Source organism: Wolffia australiana, chromosome 5 (genome assembly GCF_029677425.1).
Source record: "Wolffia australiana isolate 7733 chromosome 5, ASM2967742v1".
In the NCBI taxonomy this organism is placed as follows: Eukaryota; Viridiplantae; Streptophyta; class Magnoliopsida; order Alismatales; family Araceae; genus Wolffia; species Wolffia australiana.
This window is the reverse complement of record NC_135839.1, coordinates 694479-712957: the sequence shown is the minus strand read 5'-3', so window position 1 is coordinate 712957 and position 18479 is coordinate 694479. Positions and strand designations below refer to the sequence as shown.

Sequence of the window (18479 nt, the reverse complement as noted above, 5' to 3'; positions counted from 1 at the left end):
TCTTGACCACAAAATCACCATATTGGACTTGTTGATATATCTAAGAAAGGACAATTTGGAATCTCATGATTAGAGACTCATAGGTCATAATCAAAAGTCTATTGTCCATTGATAATGCATCTTTGGTGTCTGAGGTGTAAAGACTACTTACATAACTATCACATGAATCAACTTGATTGGCTCAAGGTATAACACTATTCACAGATTTATAGGATGAATTTTAATGAACTTTTTCCCCAACGAGCACCCTGTATTTGTACTTCAATGCCTCCACATTAATAACTTCAGGATCAGCACTATTCTTTTTACATATTTTGATGCCCATCTCCAATATCTTTCAAATTGGGATATTAAGAACATGTGTATAGAATAATATTAATTGTAGTATGATCTCAAAATAATTTATTTAGTCATTTTATAGATTCAAGGACTTTAATTATAAGCATCAGATGCATTATAATGAGCATATTGTACAAATCAATATTGCACTGGGCATCAAATGTTTGATTGGATTTCAGGATGCGTATCTTTTCTAACTATATATTCTCAAAATGAAGATATTTAAGTTGACTACTGTTGGAATTCATGGTTTCAATCAAAGATCAAAACTTCATTTCACGACAAAAGACAGAATGAAAGATGAACATCATAACCAAAAAACACAGATGATTATATACCATTCTACGAAACAATTTCTATGATCACTCTGTTCCTCATATGAGTATGTTCACACCGTACAGATTTTCAACCTCTAGATGTCTCCACACAACTGTATGCGAACTGAATTTTCTCATTGTTCCCCCAAACCGTGTCGCTAGAAATCTGAGTGAATTTCCTCGCCACCTAGTCTCCCCCAAAGCAGCAATCAAAAGAGAAAGATAAGAGAGAGAAGCGCAAAAAAAAGAATGAATACCATGGGTATCAAAAAAGAGTGACATCTTGCATTTCTACTCCTTGCAACAGTTTCATTAAAGTCCCCAAACATAAGAGTATAGCAACCCATGTTTAGAAACTGTGTACCCTTTAGGCCTTTGAATTAGTCATGTTAATAAGTTCAATGGACTAATAAATTTTCTTATAAATATTATTAAATAATGATACTACCTTATAGATTAACTAAGAGTAGATTGACTCAAGGAATCAAATGAAGTTGAATCCCGTATTGAGGATAGGAAATATTAAAGAAGGTATTATTCAATAATTTCCAGAGCTCCTTAGTAATAGTATCAGAATTGATTAGGGTTTGATGGTTAATGACACCCTACGTCATTTGGGAGTCAAACACAAATGACAGATTAAACATGCACTATGATTAATGAAGGTAAAAGTTTCATGAGAGACTTGAAACATGCTCTTATGCACCCAACAGGCTGGCAAAAGGCATATAATGATAAATTTTGGCCTTACAAGACATTATTGACATACTTACACAACCATGTCCACCACTAAGGAAATTTTCATTGTCGCTATCATCTTTCTCTAACCTCAAGTTGTGACGCGTTCTATTCCCAATTCATTTTTTATTAGGGTTCCCCAACATAAATGAATGACATTTTTCCGTGGCCAAATGTTTTGATGCATGAAAGTCCAAGCCGAAGGACGGGAAAAAACGAAACTAAACAGATTCATACAGGATTACCCAACTTGGAACTGGATGAATTTTTTGTCCAATCCATGGGTCCAAGATTTAAAATGATATGAGATGATTAAGGGGGGGGACAGGCAGATGGCTCATTATGCACATTCACTAAGAAATAGATTAATAAATTTTGTTAAAGAAAAAAAAAACATATTTCTTAAAATTAAACTCTTATTGTCGATGATTAGGATCCTACTGATCTTCTTCCCAATCTTTCACTATCAATGATTGAAATGGAACAGAGGCATCTCATGATAGAAGAAGGTAAATGAGATTACACTGGGATGAGATGCAAGAAGTTAACCAAATGCTCAGGATACCAGAAGGAAAAAATAATAGTTATGGATAGTTTATGAAAATTAGAGTTATAATCTTCATAATTATTAATTAAAAAAAAAACCTATTTTTTTATAGAAAAGTAATCAGCATAATGTGAAATGGAACTTTGAGATAAGAAACTGGGAAGAAATAAGCTTGTGAAGAAGCCCCCACCCCCAAAGAAACTGATCCAACTTTGTGTTATCTTCTTTATTATTATTTTTTAGAAAATGTTTGCCATACTACTATTTCGAGCAATTTCCAATGACAGAGGAGATAAAGTTTTATTTATATGTTATTCAAAAAAAATTGGACTTATGCTGGATGGCATTTGCCGACTCAACGAGAAAGGACAAAATTTCATTTGTTGTCCATTGATGTGAAATGCGGACTCCCTCTTCAATTTTTCTTGGGTAAGTTGAAAGTACAACTTAATAAATGGAATTGAATCATTATGCATTGAAAATTCATATATATAAAATAATAGAATTCAGTAATAACATGAACATTAAGTTATAAATGACATTGAAAATAACAATTCTACAACACAGAATTACGAGTTATTAAATTTAATATATCAAATGTTTGTCAGATACAATTGTGTATTTCATAATGCAACTTTTGAGTGTCAGGAAAATGACTGAGGTCTTTATGAGATCATATAATTTATTAGATTTGTGAAATGAAAAAATAATGGATCATAGATAACAAAACTATATATATATCTCTCCTACATTAACACAAATTTATCCGTACACATGCATATGAAAAGGAGAGATGAAGCAATGGGCACAAAGGTAAAAAATGAGAAAAAGTACCGGACACTCAATATTCAAGCAGAGCTTCTTAGAAGAAAGGAGACGACGCAGCCAAGAACTGCGCCAGCGCCGACCTGCATAAGCCAAAGTTTTATTGAACTGCGAAAATAATTTTTAATAAGAAAAAATACAGGGATGATTATATTCTGAGAGTTTCAAAAAATTGATATTTTGAAACAACGCCATGTTTCCGAATGAATTATGCTGCTGGTTGGCGAGGAAAACAGAGAAAAGACGCATAGAGCGGGAGATGGATATAAATAGGCTGTCTCTACTTAATTTGTTGATATTTCAAGTTTGGGATGTCGACAGAATTGCAGGATTCCAATTATATTAGTCAATTTTTTGCCAATGCATTGAAACGAAATTACCCCCACAGATGACCATGGATAACCATTTTGCTGAAATAGTTATCTTAATCTCGTTAGTTAAAGAGAAATATATACAAACACAAAGACAGAGAGAAGCTGATGTCACATAGTTAGAAGATATTTCACATGTGAGATATCACCATAAACAAGAAGCCTAAGGCAAAGACGAAAATTAGCCCATAGATTACCAAGGATGACCTTGGTAATCTAGAGAAATAGAGAGAGAGATGGATGGATGGATTAGATGGATTTATAGATTGAGAAAGAGAGAGAAAAGACATCAAACTGATGGTAAATATTTCAGGGTGGGATGCTGCCAAAAAGAAAATCAGAAATATCAAGGTTAAAACTAAATTAACCCATTTTGATATTTTGATCTGGAGAGCAAAATATAAAGAAATAGAGAGTGAGGAAGAGAGAGATAGGGAAGCTGACGTCAGATATTTCAATGTGGGATATCACCAGAATTCGCAAAGTTGAATCTAAACCACAAAGAACCATAAATAATAATTCACGTAGATACCAAGAATTGATATATTTATTTAGAGGGAAATATAGAGAGCTGTGAGTTGATTCCACAGTTTTATTGATCTTTCAGGTGCAAGATGTCAACAGAATAAAAAAAGAAACAAAAAAAGTCAAACTGAATAGTCCCATAGGATAAATATTTTCATCAGCTACCTTTCTTGAAAAAACATTTTGTTAACATTTGACAAGTGAAATCTTAAAAAGGAATAAAAAAATATATGTCCATAATTGGGAAGCTTGCCTAATTAAGTAAATATTGATTTCGTTGGAAAGAATTCAAGTGAGGTTTCGACAATATTACCTGAAATGGAGTGTGGCCTAGTGGTTCCCTCAAAGGCCTCACATTGGAGAGCGGGTGTTCGGGAGGATACTCACAGACGATCTGATTCAGAATCTGTTCACACCAGTCCAACAATTCTTACATATTAATGCTCTCCTTTTTTGTCATTACCATTTATAAATAAAGAATAAATCCCTATTGACTAGTATTCTTCACTTGAGTATTGATTTGAAGCCTTTGAGGTGGAAGGGTATTTTGGTAATTAAATACGTTATGGATTTGTTCAGAGTCGTTAAGAGTAAGTTTTCCGCATTCCATCTTTCACAAAGAATAATGAAAACTGCCAAAAGAGTTTTATCTCACACTTTCAAGAAAAGGAGATTAATATTTCCAGAAAATATCATTTGTATGAAAACGTTTCTAGTTCTGTCATGATTGGGTTTTCTTATTCAAAATAATCATGAAATGGTTCGTTCCAAAATGACAAATATTATTCATTCTTTTCACTAAAAATCTTGATTAATTGAACCTTTTAATATAACTTTCTTTCCATAAATCTGAGAGATAAGAAATCGTTAACTCGACAGAAAAAAATATTTTAAAGCTAAGAAGACATTAGCTCATGCTCTTTTGTAAAGCCAATTTCACATATCTAATCCAAATTTCTTCCCCCAATCCTAACGGATAAGAAGTCGTGTCAATTGGCATGATTAATTTATTTCTTTTTAATCCAATAAACTAAAGAAACAAGAAGGCAGTAGAGAGCTATCTATGATATGCTTAGTTTAACTCACTAAATCTAAAATGCTTATTTTCTTTTAGATTAAAATCTTTCCAAAAAAACTCACAAAATCTAAAATTATTTCCAAAATATTATCAGAATAAAATTCGTCAGAGTCCTGAGTAATTTGAGTTAAGTCAAAAGAACCACAGCTCAATATTAATATAAAATATAGGGCCATTGGTAAACAAATACGTAATTTCACTTCAGAAAAAAAGTTGATTCCTTAGGCTGAATATAAACAAATACCTCAGCTTGTCGACCTGCATGCAACCTGATTCCTGATGCATCGTACATAACCTGCAAAAATTAAAGGTTTCAGGGGAGGAAAAAAATATTAAAAATGCATGCAAAGGCATAAAATATTCTCACAAATTTCAAAAATTTATGAAATGTTCGCAGAATGGAGGGACTTCAATGACATCCCATTGAACTAAATTTATATTTTTTAACCAAAAATATAACCCACATACTTGTGTATAGGCTTTCCCATTTTCATTGAAATTTAATTTTTATTTTGGGACGGGTGCCATCTACCAACGGATAAGAAGCTTCCATTTTCATGTCTTTAGAAGTTTCTACGGAATTGATCCATTTAACATTTATTTTGAACATGGCAACTAAAAATAAGAAAAATAATCACTAATGTCATGCTTCAACTGACTTCATGTAAAAAAGAACACTTTAGAGATCCATGGAGTGAGATATGCTTCACTGTAAATATTAAATTAGTTTGATGAGCATCGTATAAATGTAGATTTGTAGAGCCTCCTCCAGTCGCGGCCTCCACTTAATCAGTTCGAGTTAAACGAGAAACCGTAAACACAAAATGGCAGATCATTTCACTCTGTTACACCCAGATTAACACGGGCTGATACGATATGGCCTGGGCCCTTACACCTTAGGCCACTTAATCCTTCTGTGAGAAATAAGTGACCTGGAAAGGTTCTTTGAAATTTATCGACGCGTGACCCACGTCATAAACGGAAAGAAAGGAGGACACAGGCCACTTATAACAAGGGACCAACTTAGACCAAAAGAGAAAAAATAAATGGGAAAACGGAACAATAGACTGGATAAACTAACAGTAAGATCACCCAAGAAGCATCCCAGAAGACTTAGAAAATCAATTTTCTGGATACTTATACATGAAACAAGTGCATTTCCTTCTTAAACATGGCATATTATTTTGATAACAACATCATCATGTAGAATTGCCCAATGATTTTGATATAAACATCATAATATCTACTACATACTCAGCAAAACATTTGAGATAAAACTAGTCAACGGCACTACCTAAATTTAGTCATGTTCATTTAAACCCCTGGATGCTTAAAATATAATGAAAAGGGTCTCCCTTGGAAACTACTCGAAGAAAAAAAAGAAGAGAAGCCGTCTCACGGGTGCCAGGTCAGGAAACTAATAGGCAGAGATTCCTGTCTATAAATAAGAGGCGATACATCATCATAACAGAGCTCTTCTTGGAAGGTAATTGCAACAGTAACTTCTACTATTCTTACTAACTTCCACCAGAAGAGATAATTATTAGTTCATTTCAGGCTGAGCAGGAGATCCTCCTCAGCAGAAGATGAGGGCAATGCGCCTCGTCTCTCTATCATTTCTACTCTCTCTCTCTCTCTCTCTCTCTCTCTCTCTCTCTCTCTCTCTCTCTCTCTCTCTCTCTCTCTCTCTCTCTCTCTCTCTCTCTCTCTCTCTCTCTCTCTCTCTCTCTCTCTTTCTCTCTATCATATTCTATCTCTACTTCTATAATGATCTATTCTCCTTGTCTGCAGCTCTTGGACAGCCTTACCTCATTTGGGAATTTCGTGATTCTTCTACGAAACTCGAGCTACAACTTGCACTTTGGTTATTGACACATAGATATCTTCCTTGGGGGCATATCACATAGTTAACCTATAATTCTGATAAAAACATCACCAAAACTGTTGAACTCCATGCTAGGGCTTGGAGGAAGGAGAGGAAATGAAATCCTTAACTAGAATGTACATGAGGAGGGGTATATATACCCTAGGAGAGAGAGAGGAGAGAATATGAGTTAGTGATAAGTGAGGGAGCCTAGTGGGTTTATAGAACATGACCCAATAGGAGAGTCCTCTCACTAACAGCCCCCCGCAAGCGAGGTATGGATGTCATCCATGCCAAGCTTGGAGGTAGCACGAACAAGGAGAGGATTTGATAATCCCTTCGTGAGAACATCGGCCGCCTGGTCGGATGACGGCACGAAAGACAAGTCGAACAAGCCCTCGTCCATCCGCTCCTTGAAGAAGTAGCGGTTGATCTCCATGTGCTTGATGCGACCCGTCTGGCCCGGATTTTGAGCCAAGGCAATAGCCGATTTGTTGTCACAATAAAAGTGGATCGGACGGGTGTACTCGACGCGAAGTTCGCGGAGCACCCCGTGAATCCACTGAGCCTCAGAGGCCCCATCCGCAAGTGCCCGGTATTCCGCCTCTGCACTCGAACGGGAGACACGATCCTGCTTGCTGCTTTTCCAGCTCACAAGGCCCCCGAAGGCAAAGATGCAAAGACCGGTGGTAGACCGGTAGTCCACAGTCGAGCCTGCATAGTCAGCGTCTGTATATACCTTTACAGTCGGCTCTGAGCTCCGGGAAGAGTAAACCTTCCCGGACAGCCCTTCAGGTACGCGAGCACCCGGTGAGCGGCCTGACGATGAATCTCGCGGAGCATGCATGAACTGACTGAGAAGGCTAACTGCATAGCTGATGTCGGGACGCGTGGGTCAGATAGAGAAGTTTCCACCAACTGCTGATATTGATGGGTGCTGACCGGCGGAGAGTCACTTCGCGCCCAACTTGACGTTGGGGTCGATGGGGGTCTTCACAGGAGCACAGTCGGTCATACCCGTCAAAGTCAGCAGGTCCACCATATATTTCTGCTGGCTGATGAAGATACCACGAGCCGAGTAGGCCACCTCGAGCCCCAAGAAGTACCGGAGCTGACCAAGGGCCTTGATCTCGACCCGGTGATCAGGATGTCGTCCACATAAACGACCAGGATAGCGACCCCGGCCGGGCCGTGACGGAAGAAGAGAGTGGCTTCCCCATTGCTCTGGGTGTACCCTTCGGCGCGCATGACGGAGCTGAAGCGGCCGAACCACATCCGCGGTGACTGCTTCAGTCCATACAAGGACTTCCGCAGTCGGCAGACGGTCCCCGGAGGCCCGAGAGGGTAGCCCGGAGGATGATGCATGTAGACCTCCTCGGTAAGATCACCATGAAGGAAGGCGTTCATAACGTCGAACTGGCGAATCAACCACTCATGATGAGCGGCCAGCGCCAGGAGGAGGCGGACGGTGTCCATCTTCGCGACCGGAGAAAACGCCTCAAGTAGTCGACGCCAGAGGACTGAGTGAAGCCACGAGCCACGAGCCGCGATTTGCGGCGTTCCAGGGAGCCATCGGCGTTGTGCTTGGGGGTGTGAACCCACTTGCAAGAGACGGCCGTCTTCCCGGGTGGGAGAGGAACCACATCCCACGTGTGGTTTTTGAGCAAGGCGCGCATCTCCTCATCCATCGCCGCTTTCCAATGAGGACAAGCGATAGCATCGGTTAGGCGGCGTGAACGAAGACAGAGTCGACGTGGTCAAAAACAGGCGGTAGGGAGTACTCAACCTGGCGAAGGAGCGATAGTGAGAGAGGGGGTAAAGGGGAGTGCGGGTGCACTGGCGGACCCCTTTACGCAAAGCGATAGGCAAGTCAGGGGAGTCATCGTCAGCAGGAGAAGAAGACGACTCGGAAATGGCTGGCGGAAGAGAGGAAGGCGAGGACTCAGCAGACGGGGAGGGAGCGGAAGCAGGAGGCGAGGATTCGGGGGAGGAAGATAATGGAGTAGGCGCAATGGGTGAGGAAGGAAGGCCGACCGGTGGAGGAGAAGAAGAGGAGGGTGGAACGACTGTGGGAGGAGAGACGACGGTGGGAGGAAAGGGAGCAGCGGGCTCCAGAACCAGATCCGGCTCCAAGGGGGGGGCCGGAGGAGATGTGGGAGAGAAGAAGGGTTGAAATTCAGAGAAGGTGACATTGGCGGAGACGAAAACCGGCGAGAAGAGGGATGAAAGCATTTATACCCTTTCTGGCGAAGAGTAGCCAACAAAGACGCATTTGAGCGCCGGGCATCCAGCCGACAGGGAGGGCGTCGTGTCATGAACATATGCCATGCAGCCAAAGACGCGGGAAGAAGGTGAGTGCGGAGCTGCGCGGCGGGAAAGGCAGCCGACAACCGGTCAAGCGGAGGGCTGAACTGGAGGGTCGTGGGCAGTCGGTTGATGAGATGAGTACTCGCCAGAACGGCTTCCCCAATAAGTCCACGGACGTGGTAGTCCAGCAGGAGAGTGCGGGCAGTCGACGTGACATACCCAATACGCCGCCGCAAGGCCATTCTGCTCGGCGCCGCCACGCAAGACGCCTCGTGGAGAATCCATGGGCGGTGAAATACGAGGTCAATTCCTGGTTGACGTAGTCCCGCGCATTGTCGGACCGGAACCGCTGAATAGTCCGCCAAACTGAGTCTGAAGCATGGTGCAGAAGGCTTGAACAGTCGAGGACGGCGCTCTTGGACGGCAACAAGTAGGTCCACGGTAACGGGTGGCCTCATCAACAAAGATCAAGAACCACCGTGTCCCTTCAGGCTGGCCTGTCGCGACGGACCCCATACATCGCTATGAATGCGATATAAGGGAACATCACTGTGAGAAGTCGACGGAGGAAGGAGGCCCGGCGATGCCGCCAGTTTGCATGCATCACAAACAACGGAAGAGAGGTCCAAGCCAGTACACAATGTCGGAAAAAGTCTTTTCAAAACATGGAAAGACGGATGCCCGAGCCGCTGGTGAGTGAGTAGAAGCCGCTGCCGGCGCTGGTCCTCGACCGTCAACAAGCACCGCTGCACCGGGTTCCCGACCGCCTCTCGCCCAACAGCAGTAGGCCATCCGAGCGCCTAATTCGCAAAGTCTTCCCCACCTTGTCAGTCAAAAAGATCCCATCAGACTGAATGTGGAACGAGCAATGGACCGCATCGACGAGTTGCTGCGGTGACATAAGTAAGGTCTGAAGGGACGGAACATGAAGGACGTTGTGAATGATACCAAGGCCATCCACATGGATCGACCCGATACCAGTCACGAAGTCGCCCCCACCCGCCGTGTGGACAGCTCGACCACCAAGGTGCCGCCAGAGGACAGAAACCGTGGTTGAACGGGGTCATATGCTCTGTGGCCCAGTATCAAGCACCCAGGTGGTATCCAAACGGCGAAGGAGCTTGGAGGCCGAGTGTCCACAATACCACTGATCTGACTTGGGAAGGAAGAACACACCGAAATCACTGAAGTGAGCCACGGTAGGCTGCGAAGAAGACCCGATCTGCAGGGCAGCCAGCTGGGAGCTGAGACGGACAAGTTCGGCAGTCAGCTGGTCATTAGTCATGGCTGGATGGCTGGAGCTAGAGGGCGACGGGGCCGGTGCCTGGGCAAGATGGGCTCTGGCTTTGCGGGACCGGCGAGACGACGAGGCAGGAGCTGATGACGACGAGGGGGCGACCTCCGGATCCCGGGTACTGTCCAAAAATTTCTTGATGCACCGGGCCTCAAGATGATTCGGCTTGCCGCAGTAGGAGCAAACCACCAGTGCCCGAGAGCCCGAAGAAGGCTTGGGCAGCAAGGGAGGTTGCTCCGTAGGGCGGACAGGAGGGCAGCACTCGCCGGGGACTCGGCAGGCAGGTCCAGCAGCGGACGTTGACGACGAAGGCTGCTTTCAACCTCCGTCAACTCCTTAACCAGACCATCGAAGTCCGGAAGAGGAGTCTGGGAGTGAAGAGCCCGACGCCTGACATCCGCATATTCCGGATTCAGCTTGTCGAGAAATGACATGTAGCGGAGCTTGAGAGCATGGCGCGGTCGACGCAGTCGGATCCCCACCGGCATGTAATAGTCCACCTCGCGCCACAGGGCTTGGTGGGCAAGGCTATAGTCCATAATGGACATGGTGCCATGTCGGAGTACACTCGCCCGCTCGGCCAAAGTAAAGATCTTCCAGTCATCAGCATCATGCCCGCAGTAGCGACGAGCGTGCTCCCAGATCTCCCGCGGAGTCGTCAGGTGGAGGAACTTGTCATAGACCTCCCGAGATAGAGTGTGAGTCAAGAGCCAGGAGTGGACGAAGTACTGCTCGGCACTCCAGGCCGGGAAATGCGGGTCTGTGACGGGGAGGGGCTGGCAGGTGAGATGTTTCTGGAGCAGACGGCGCCAGAGAGTGTACTCGACGAACTTCAGCCACGACATCAAGTTCGGAGCACTGAGACGGCAGTTATCCGGAGCCGGAGGAGAGGAGCACCGATTTTCGGCGACGGAGTTCCCGGCAAAGTCAGCCGCGTGAAATCTGCTTGCTGACGCCGGGCGGTGGATGCAGACGGATCACTGCCCATGCTGGAGGTAGTCGACATGACGGCAAACAGCAGCAGCGGCAGCGAACGAAGAACCGAACACGGTCCGAAGACGGGAGACAGTTGCTTGCGGGCGAAGCGTCCGCGCGGCGCTGCTCGCGGGCGCTGCTCGCGGCGGTGCTCGCGAGCGGCTGCTTGCGGCGGTTGCGCTGCTCGCGCGCTGCTCGCGGCGGCTGCGGCTGCGGCGGCGGCTTGGCGCGGCGGCTGCTCGCGGCGGCTGCGCGGCGGCTGCTGCGGCGGCTGCTGCGCGGCGGCTGCGGGCGGCGGCTTGCGCGGCGGCGCCCGCGGCGGCGCTGCTCGCGGCGGCGCGGCTTGCGGGCGGCTGCGCTCGCGGGCGGCTGCTTGCGGGCGGCTGCTTGCGGGCGGCGGCGCTTCTTGCGTGCGAGCAAGGAGAAGATTGAGAGGGTGATGGTGAAGAAGAAGAAGAAGAAGAGGAAGAAGAAGAAGCCCGCACACAGGCTTAGGGCTAGAGATGGGGATCAAGAGCTTGGCTCTGATACCATGTTGAACTCCATGCTAGGGCTTGGAGGAAGGAGAGGAAATGAAATCCTTAACTAGAATGTACATGAGGAGGGGTATATATACCCTAGGAGAGAGAGAGGAGAGAATATGAGTTAGTGATAAGTGAGGGAGCCTAGTGGGTTTATAGAACATGACCCAATAGGAGAGTCCTCTCACTAACAAAAACTATAAAAAAGCAAAATTATTGCAAAAAAACTAGTCTAATTTTCCAATCATAGTAAGCAGCAGAAAATTGAGACTTATCCAGCCAAACAGAACACTATTTAGGAGAGATAATCATAATAAAAATATAGGATAAATAAAAATAAGTGAAATAAACCACGAGGCACGTACAATAGCAGCAAGGACTACGGCGAGGGCGAAAGAAGAGGCTCTAGTTCCATCTTGGAGGCCTATTGACATGGCAAGCGCAGTCACTGTCGCTGAGTGGGACGAGGGCATTCCACCTGATGCGATTAAACGCTTAGAATCCCATCTCTTCTCCTTATACCTGAATGTCTAGGAAGAAGGCAATAAACGTGAGATATCATCAGGTTAATGATATTAGTAATTTAAGTAATTAAACAGCATGAGATTTAAACTGAATTCATTATCATGTTGATTATTACCTATTATAGAGATATGATTCGATCAATTAAAGAATACTATAACTTCGTTAAAGATTCAGGAAAGTAAGATACACTTAGCTAGGATTGATATACGAGAAAAGACGGTAGTTCTGATTCATGATCCGGCTTTCAAGAACAAAAGATACAGCAGAAGATAGGCGAAGCGATAAGAAAAACACAATTCTTACAGAAATTGGATTTTATGCCGCATCCGTCGCATAAGAAACAATAACAAGATCAAATTTGAAGAAAAGTACGAAAGATACAGATTTTGGAAGCGAAATGTATTGAATCATGGGAGAGCTCACCATGTCGTAAAAAAAAATTAGAAATTGAGCCAAAACACAATTCTTAAAGACTTCCGTGAGAGATCAATAACAAAAGATACAGCAGAATAGAGACAAAACGATTAAAGAAAACACAATTCCTAAACACACTGGCTTTTAAGCTGCATCCGCCGCGGATAAAAAAAATAAGGAGATCAGACTGGATGAAAAATATGGAAGATGGAGATCCTGAAAGCGAAAAGAGATCAATAATAAGAGGTCAATAGCAAAATTAAGAGATCAAAAACAAAATATAGAGCAGAATAGATGAAAAGACATTACAAAAACACAATTCTTAAAGAAAATGGAATTCAAGCGGCATCCACTGCATAAGAAAATTTAAGGAGATCTGATTGGATGAAAAATATGAAAGATGGAGATCCTGAAAACGAAAAGAGATTGAATCATCGGAGAGCGCAACAAATGGTGGAAACCTTCAGAAATCGAGCCACATCAAATGCAAGAAAGGCTTCTGTGAGAAATCAATCACAAAGATACGGCAGATATTACACAGAACGATAACAAAAACACAATTCGCATAAAATATTTGATTTTAGGCCGCATCCGCTGCAGATATAAAAGCATAACGAGATCAGATTGGATAAAGATTACGAAAAACGGAGATCCTAAAAGCAAAAAAAAGAGGTCAGATTGAATCACAGGAGAGCGCATCACGTGGTAAAAACATTCAGAAATTGAGCCACAGCGAACGCAAGAAAGGCTTCAATGAGAGATCAATCACAAATATACGGCAGAATTCACACAGAACGGCAACAAAAACACAATTCGCATAAAACATTGGATTCTAAGCTGCATCCGCCGCAGATATAAAAAAAAACGAGATCAGACTAGATCAAAAATACGAAAAACGGAGATTCTGAAAGCAAAAAAAAGAGATCAGATTGAATCACTAGAGAGCGCACCACGTGGTAAAAACCTTCAGAAATTGAGCCACAGCAAACGCAAGAAAGGCCGAAAGAAGAGGAAAATTCGTCGGAAGGACCGCCCCTCCCTTGACTACGGCAGCGGAAGAAGAAGAAGAAGAAGACGCCTCCACGCTCGCCATCGTCAACACCTCGTCCATACTCCAACCTCGAGATCCCTCTCTCTCTCTCTGCCTTCTCCTGGTATTTATACTTCTCCGATTGGAGGAAAAAACCTATTAAATAAATCCTAAATCGAGTTTATTCTCATTCGTCAGTTACTCATCGACCCGCGTGCTGACTCGGACTAGGCCTCCGCCATTCGCCTCTCGTCTATTATGCTGCGCACGGGAAAGATACGCGGCGAATGATCTTCTGCCACGTGGCATTGCTCGATACGCGACCGCTGTGTACTGTAGTTGAAGTAGCTCGGACGCTGATACCGGAACGCCAATGAGGTAATGCCACGTGTAAGGCGTTTGAAATAAGTCTCTTTTCTGGCATTTTCATTAAAGGTATTAATTTGAGTCAGATAGTAGTTCAGAAGATATACATTGGTAATAATTTAATGTCACCTTTGCAGCCCTGTAGTAATGTGGCAGTTGGGATCAGGGATTTGATCTGATTGATTGGATCGAGCATTTGATTGATTGAATCAAAACCTTGATCATTTTGGCCAGAAAATAGATTCAAACTAGATCTAGTCCATTGGTTTAGACCATACTAAATGATCCAGCACAATGTTTGGATGGGAAAACTGAGCCTATTTAATTATTAAACCGCCTAGTATGGATGGGATCAGATCAAATTGTTTGAATTAATAAAACCATAGAGAATTAGAGATATATATAGAAAGAGCAAAAGAGAGAGAGAAGGAAAGAGCGCGAGATAGAGAGAGAGAGAGAGAGAGAGGAGACTGAGAGAGTGTGTGTGAGAGAGCCAGTCAAAGAGAAAATATCTAGAGGGAGAATGAGAGAGAGAGAGAGACAGATAGCGGACAACCGGGGGGAGGGAGAGTGAGCAAGAGAAAATGAGAGAAAGAGACAGACAATAAGCAAGACAGAGAGAGAGCTAGAGAGAGAGAGAGAGAAAAAAAAAGAGAGCAAGTGAGAGATAATGATAGAGAGAGAGACATACTAATAGAAAGAGAGAAAGTGGGCACAAGAGAGAGAGAGAGAGGGAGCAAGCGAGACAGACCAATAGAAAGAGTGAGCGAGTGAGAGAGAACGATAGAGAGAGAGAGAGCATGAGAGTTAGTAAGAGTGAGAGAGAGAGAATGTATACCAGAGAGAATGTGAGAGAGAGCGAGAGCAAGCAAGAGAGAAAGACATGGAGTGAGAGAGAGAGAGAGAGAAACAAAATTAAGAGAAACCATCTAGAAATATAAATGTACATGTTCAGAATATTAGTGAATAAAATCACATTCAGACTGAAGGTGTAAAAAGAAAAAGAGAAATCAATGGGAGAGTAATATGTAAAAGAGAGAGACAAAGATACAGTTGTAACTCTATGGACTGAAGGTGAGAGAGTCTGAACTCAAACTTTGAAAATGAAATATATAAACAAATCTAAAAGTATGACAGAATTCTGTTTGAAATTTCAGACGGGGAAAGTTAATTTAGACGGGAAGTGAGAGATATAATACAGAGACAAAGAACTAGATGCAGGTTGATAGACATTCATCATGAGAGACTAGACACAAAATTGAGAAAAAATATATCAATAAATTAAATATCAAAAGAATTAAGTTACATTCTGATAGAAAAATATAGAGAGAGAAACTGAGGGAAGGGAATATATCTTATGGGCAGAGATAGAGAGAGAAAAAACACACTCATCTCCAAGCCCCTCTAGTGCCAATCCACTCAAGCTGCAATTCGACCTCCCCACACTCAACATTTTCCAGCCTTAGAATAATCTCCTGAATCACTCGCCCATGGTGACGATGGATCTCACTCTTGATCACCTGTGAGCCGTTCAATCCCAAATGGACGGTCCCGATCTCGTGGCGCTCATATTCCACTGCTTCAACTAGAGCCTGAAAATTGATGTTTGCTCGTCCTATCGGATCGTCTCTTGTAATCCAGTCCTTGTCAAATACTTCCTAGAATTGCCCAAAATAACAAAGAAGTCAATTAAGGAATAAGCTGGATTTTACTTGAACTTTTTTACAAGGAAAAACCATGAGAGAGAGAGAGAAGTTGGCAATTTAGAGAGAGAAAGAGAAAGGAAGGTAGAAGAGTGGGTAGAGAAGGATTTAACCAGTAGGACAGGGTCAGTGGAATCTTGGACATAAAGGGTCAAGTCCTCATTCCATTCTGGGTTGATGTTCTTCTTGATGACTTTGGTCTTCACTTTCTGCAATAGAAAATATGTAAATGGGAGGGAGATAGAAAGAAAATTAAAGAGCGATGGAGAGAGAAGAAAAGTGATGTAGGAGAGAGAAAAAGAAAGAGTAGGAGAAAGATAACAGAGTAAGAAAGACTGGAGATAGAGAACAGAGTAGGAAAGAGTGGAGATAGAGAGAGAAATAGAGAGTGTGTGACAGAGAAATATAGTGAGAGAAAAAGAGCCAGTGAGTGAGAGAGAAATGAAGCAGAGCGAGAAACAGATGAGATATATATAGATAGAGGAAATACATAAATAGATAGAGAACAGAGGGAGAAAGGGGGGAGGTATAGAGAGAGAAAAATTAGAAAGAAGACAACAGATGGGAGAGAGAGAAAAAAATAGGGAAGATAGAGTGGATAAGTGTGAGATAAAAGGGAGAGTTAGAGAGAAAATATAGAAAGGAGAGGGATGGACAAACAAAACGTAGCTGGGGGAGGAAGAGGGTGCGAGATAGAGTGTTGTATAAGAATAACTTTAGTATAAACCATATAAGGTGAAATAATGATAGAGAACTAGGCAGAGAGAGAGAGATGGAGAAGTAAGAGTATGAAAGACATGAGGTGAGAGATAGAGAAACAGAGGGAAGAGAATGTACGAATAAGAAGAGAGTGTAAGAGGGAGGGATGAAGAAAAGGAATAGAGAGACAAGGAAAGGAGATGGAAGAGATATAAAAGAAGTGAGAGAGGGGGAAAGAGGAGACGTTCTTTGTTTTTGCTCTTTCACAGAAGACGTCCTGGCTTCTCTATCTTTCTATATCTTGCCCTTTGTTTCTCTTTCTACCTTCCTCTCTATTGACCCATTAATCTTCCTCAGTACACGACCTCTCACTCTTCATCACCCTATCGCTAGTGAGAGAGAGCGAGAGAGAGGGAGAGAGGGAGAGAGAGAAAGACATAGATAGAGCGAGAGAAAGGGAGAGAGGGAGACAGAGAAAGACATAGATAGAGCGAGAGAGAGGGAGAGAGAGAGAAAGACATAGAGCGAGAGAAAGGGAGAGAGGGAAACAGAGAAAGACATAGATAGAGCGAGAGAGAGGGAGAGAGGGAGAGAGAGAGAAAGACATAGATAAGAGCGAGAGAGAGGGAGAGAGGGAGAGAGAGAGAAAGACATAGATAGAGCGAGAGAGAGGGAGAGAGAGAAAGACATAGAGCGAGAGAGAGGGAGAGAGGGCGACAGACAAAGACATAGCTAGAGCGAGAGAGAGGGAAAGAGAGAGAGAGAGAGAGCGAGAGAGTGAGGGAGAAAGATGGAGCAAAAGAAAGAGAGAGAAAGATAGGGAGAAAAAGAGAGAAAGAGGGAAAGAGAGATGGAAAGAGAGGGAGAGGGAAAGAAAAAAAAAAGACCGAGAGAGAGGAAAAGAGAAAAAAAAAGGGAAAGAGAGAGGGAGAGCGAGAGAGAGGGAAAGAGAGGGAAAAAGAGGAAAAGAGACAAAAAAGAGGGAAAGAGAGAGGGAGAGCGAGAGAGAGGGAAAGAGAGGGAAAAAGAGGAAAAGAGACAAAAAAGAGGGAAAGAGGGAGGGCGAGCGAGAGAGAGGGAAAGAGAGGGAAAAAGAGAGGAAAAGAGACAAAAAAGAGGGAAAGAGAGAGAGAGGGAAACGGAAAGAGAGAGTGAGAGAGAGAGAGGGAGAGGGAAACGGAAAGAGAGAGTGAGAGAGAGAGGGAGAGAGGAAAAAGAGGGAGATTGAGAGGAGGGGGGAAAAGAGAGAGAGAAAGAGCGAGAGAAAGATAGAGAGAGGAAGGGAGGGAAAGAGAGAAAGAGAGAGCGGCGGAGAGACGGAAAGAGAGAGAGCGAGAGAGAGAGAGAGAGGAGAGAGAGCGAGCGACAAAGAGAGGGAAAGAGAGATAGAGAGAGAGAGAGCGAGAGGGAAGGAGGGAAGGAGAGATAGAGCGAGAGAGAGAGAACGAGAGGGAAGGAGAGATCGAGCGAGAGGGAAAGAGAGAGAGAGCGAGAGCGAGAGGGAAAGAGAGATAGACCGAGAGAGAGAGGGAAGGAGAGAGAAAGAGGGAAAGAGAGAGAGAGAGAGATAGCGAACCTCATTCTTGGTGCTGAGAACGACGTAGGGGTCGCTGCCACGGATATCTCGCATGGCGAGGTTTCTCCCTCTGATCACGCGCACCTTCAACGTTCCGGCCCTCGACCGAGCGCTGCTCATCCTCTGACTCAAACCTTCACAATTCTCCCGGAAAAAAATGGCTATCTGCTTCTGCCTCAACGCCAACTCTCTACGCAGTCTGTATGTAAAAAAAATACAAGTATACAAACAACCATTTTATAACCCATTCAGTCTCAACACGCAACTTTGAGTCAAAGAAGACGAATAACGCGCTCGCTACGCTTCTTTGGCCAGCCCAGGGCGTGGAAGAGATTGTGTAGGGAGTCTTCTCACTCGGACAGGTCCATGAGTTGGGTTATCTCTGTACTTGCAATTTAGTGGAGTGATTTGTAGGATTTGTAGGACCGGACTTTCTATGCAGTCCGGTCCGGGTTTTTATCAAGA

At 43.6% G+C, this 18479-nt stretch overlaps 2 protein-coding genes across 4 annotated transcripts; both read right to left on the bottom strand.

The window, feature by feature from the left end:
- Positions 1-630: 630 nt before the first annotated feature.
- On the bottom strand, positions 631-13788 carry LOC144702876 (uncharacterized). Of its 3 annotated transcripts, XM_078574876.1 has the most exons (6): positions 13591-13786; positions 12067-12223; positions 4985-5035; positions 3976-4068; positions 2776-2849; positions 631-843 (listed from the first exon to the last, which is right to left on the bottom strand). In XM_078574876.1, the coding sequence occupies exons 1-5, from the start codon at positions 13749-13751 to the stop codon at positions 2790-2792; spliced, it is 522 nt and encodes a 173-aa protein (XP_078431002.1). In that variant the 5' UTR covers positions 13752-13786; the 3' UTR covers positions 631-843; positions 2776-2789. The 3 variants fall into 3 exon arrangements, with proteins under 3 accessions (XP_078431002.1, XP_078431003.1, XP_078431001.1); XM_078574877.1 differs by lacking the exon at positions 631-843 and having other exon boundaries at positions 2659-2849; positions 12067-12231; positions 13605-13788; XM_078574875.1 differs by lacking the exon at positions 631-843 and having other exon boundaries at positions 2659-2849.
- Positions 13789-15294: 1506 nt separating this feature from the next.
- Positions 15295-18230, bottom strand: LOC144702877 (protein C2-DOMAIN ABA-RELATED 5-like). Its single transcript, XM_078574878.1, has 3 exons — positions 18015-18230; positions 15853-15948; positions 15295-15694 (listed from the first exon to the last, which is right to left on the bottom strand). The coding sequence occupies exons 1-3, from the start codon at positions 18132-18134 to the stop codon at positions 15425-15427; spliced, it is 486 nt and encodes a 161-aa protein (XP_078431004.1). The 5' UTR covers positions 18135-18230; the 3' UTR covers positions 15295-15424.
- Between the last annotated feature and the right edge of the window lie 249 nt (positions 18231-18479).

What these genes read in the sequence shown, in the direction of transcription:
- LOC144702876 (XM_078574876.1), bottom strand. Translation starts at nt 13,751, where the DNA reads ATGGACGAGGTGTTGACGATGGCGAGCGTGGAGGCGTCTTCTTCTTCT. An exon ending in CCGTAGTCCTTGCTGCTATT is followed by an intron (nt 5,036 to 12,066) that starts GTACGTGCCTCG and finishes TAATTTTTGCAG; the next exon opens with GTTATGTACGATGCATCAGG. An exon ending in TAGGCCACACTCCATTTCAG is followed by an intron (nt 2,850 to 3,975) that starts GTAATATTGTCG and finishes TGGCTTATGCAG; the next exon opens with GTCGGCGCTGGCGCAGTTCT.
- LOC144702877 (XM_078574878.1), bottom strand. Translation starts at nt 18,134, where the DNA reads ATGAGCAGCGCTCGGTCGAGGGCCGGAACGTTGAAGGTGCGCGTGATC. An exon ending in TTCTCAGCACCAAGAATGAG is followed by an intron (nt 15,949 to 18,014) that starts GTTCGCTATCTC and finishes TTTCTATTGCAG; the next exon opens with AAAGTGAAGACCAAAGTCAT. An exon ending in CCACTGACCCTGTCCTACTG is followed by an intron (nt 15,695 to 15,852) that starts GTTAAATCCTTC and finishes GGGCAATTCTAG; the next exon opens with GAAGTATTTGACAAGGACTG.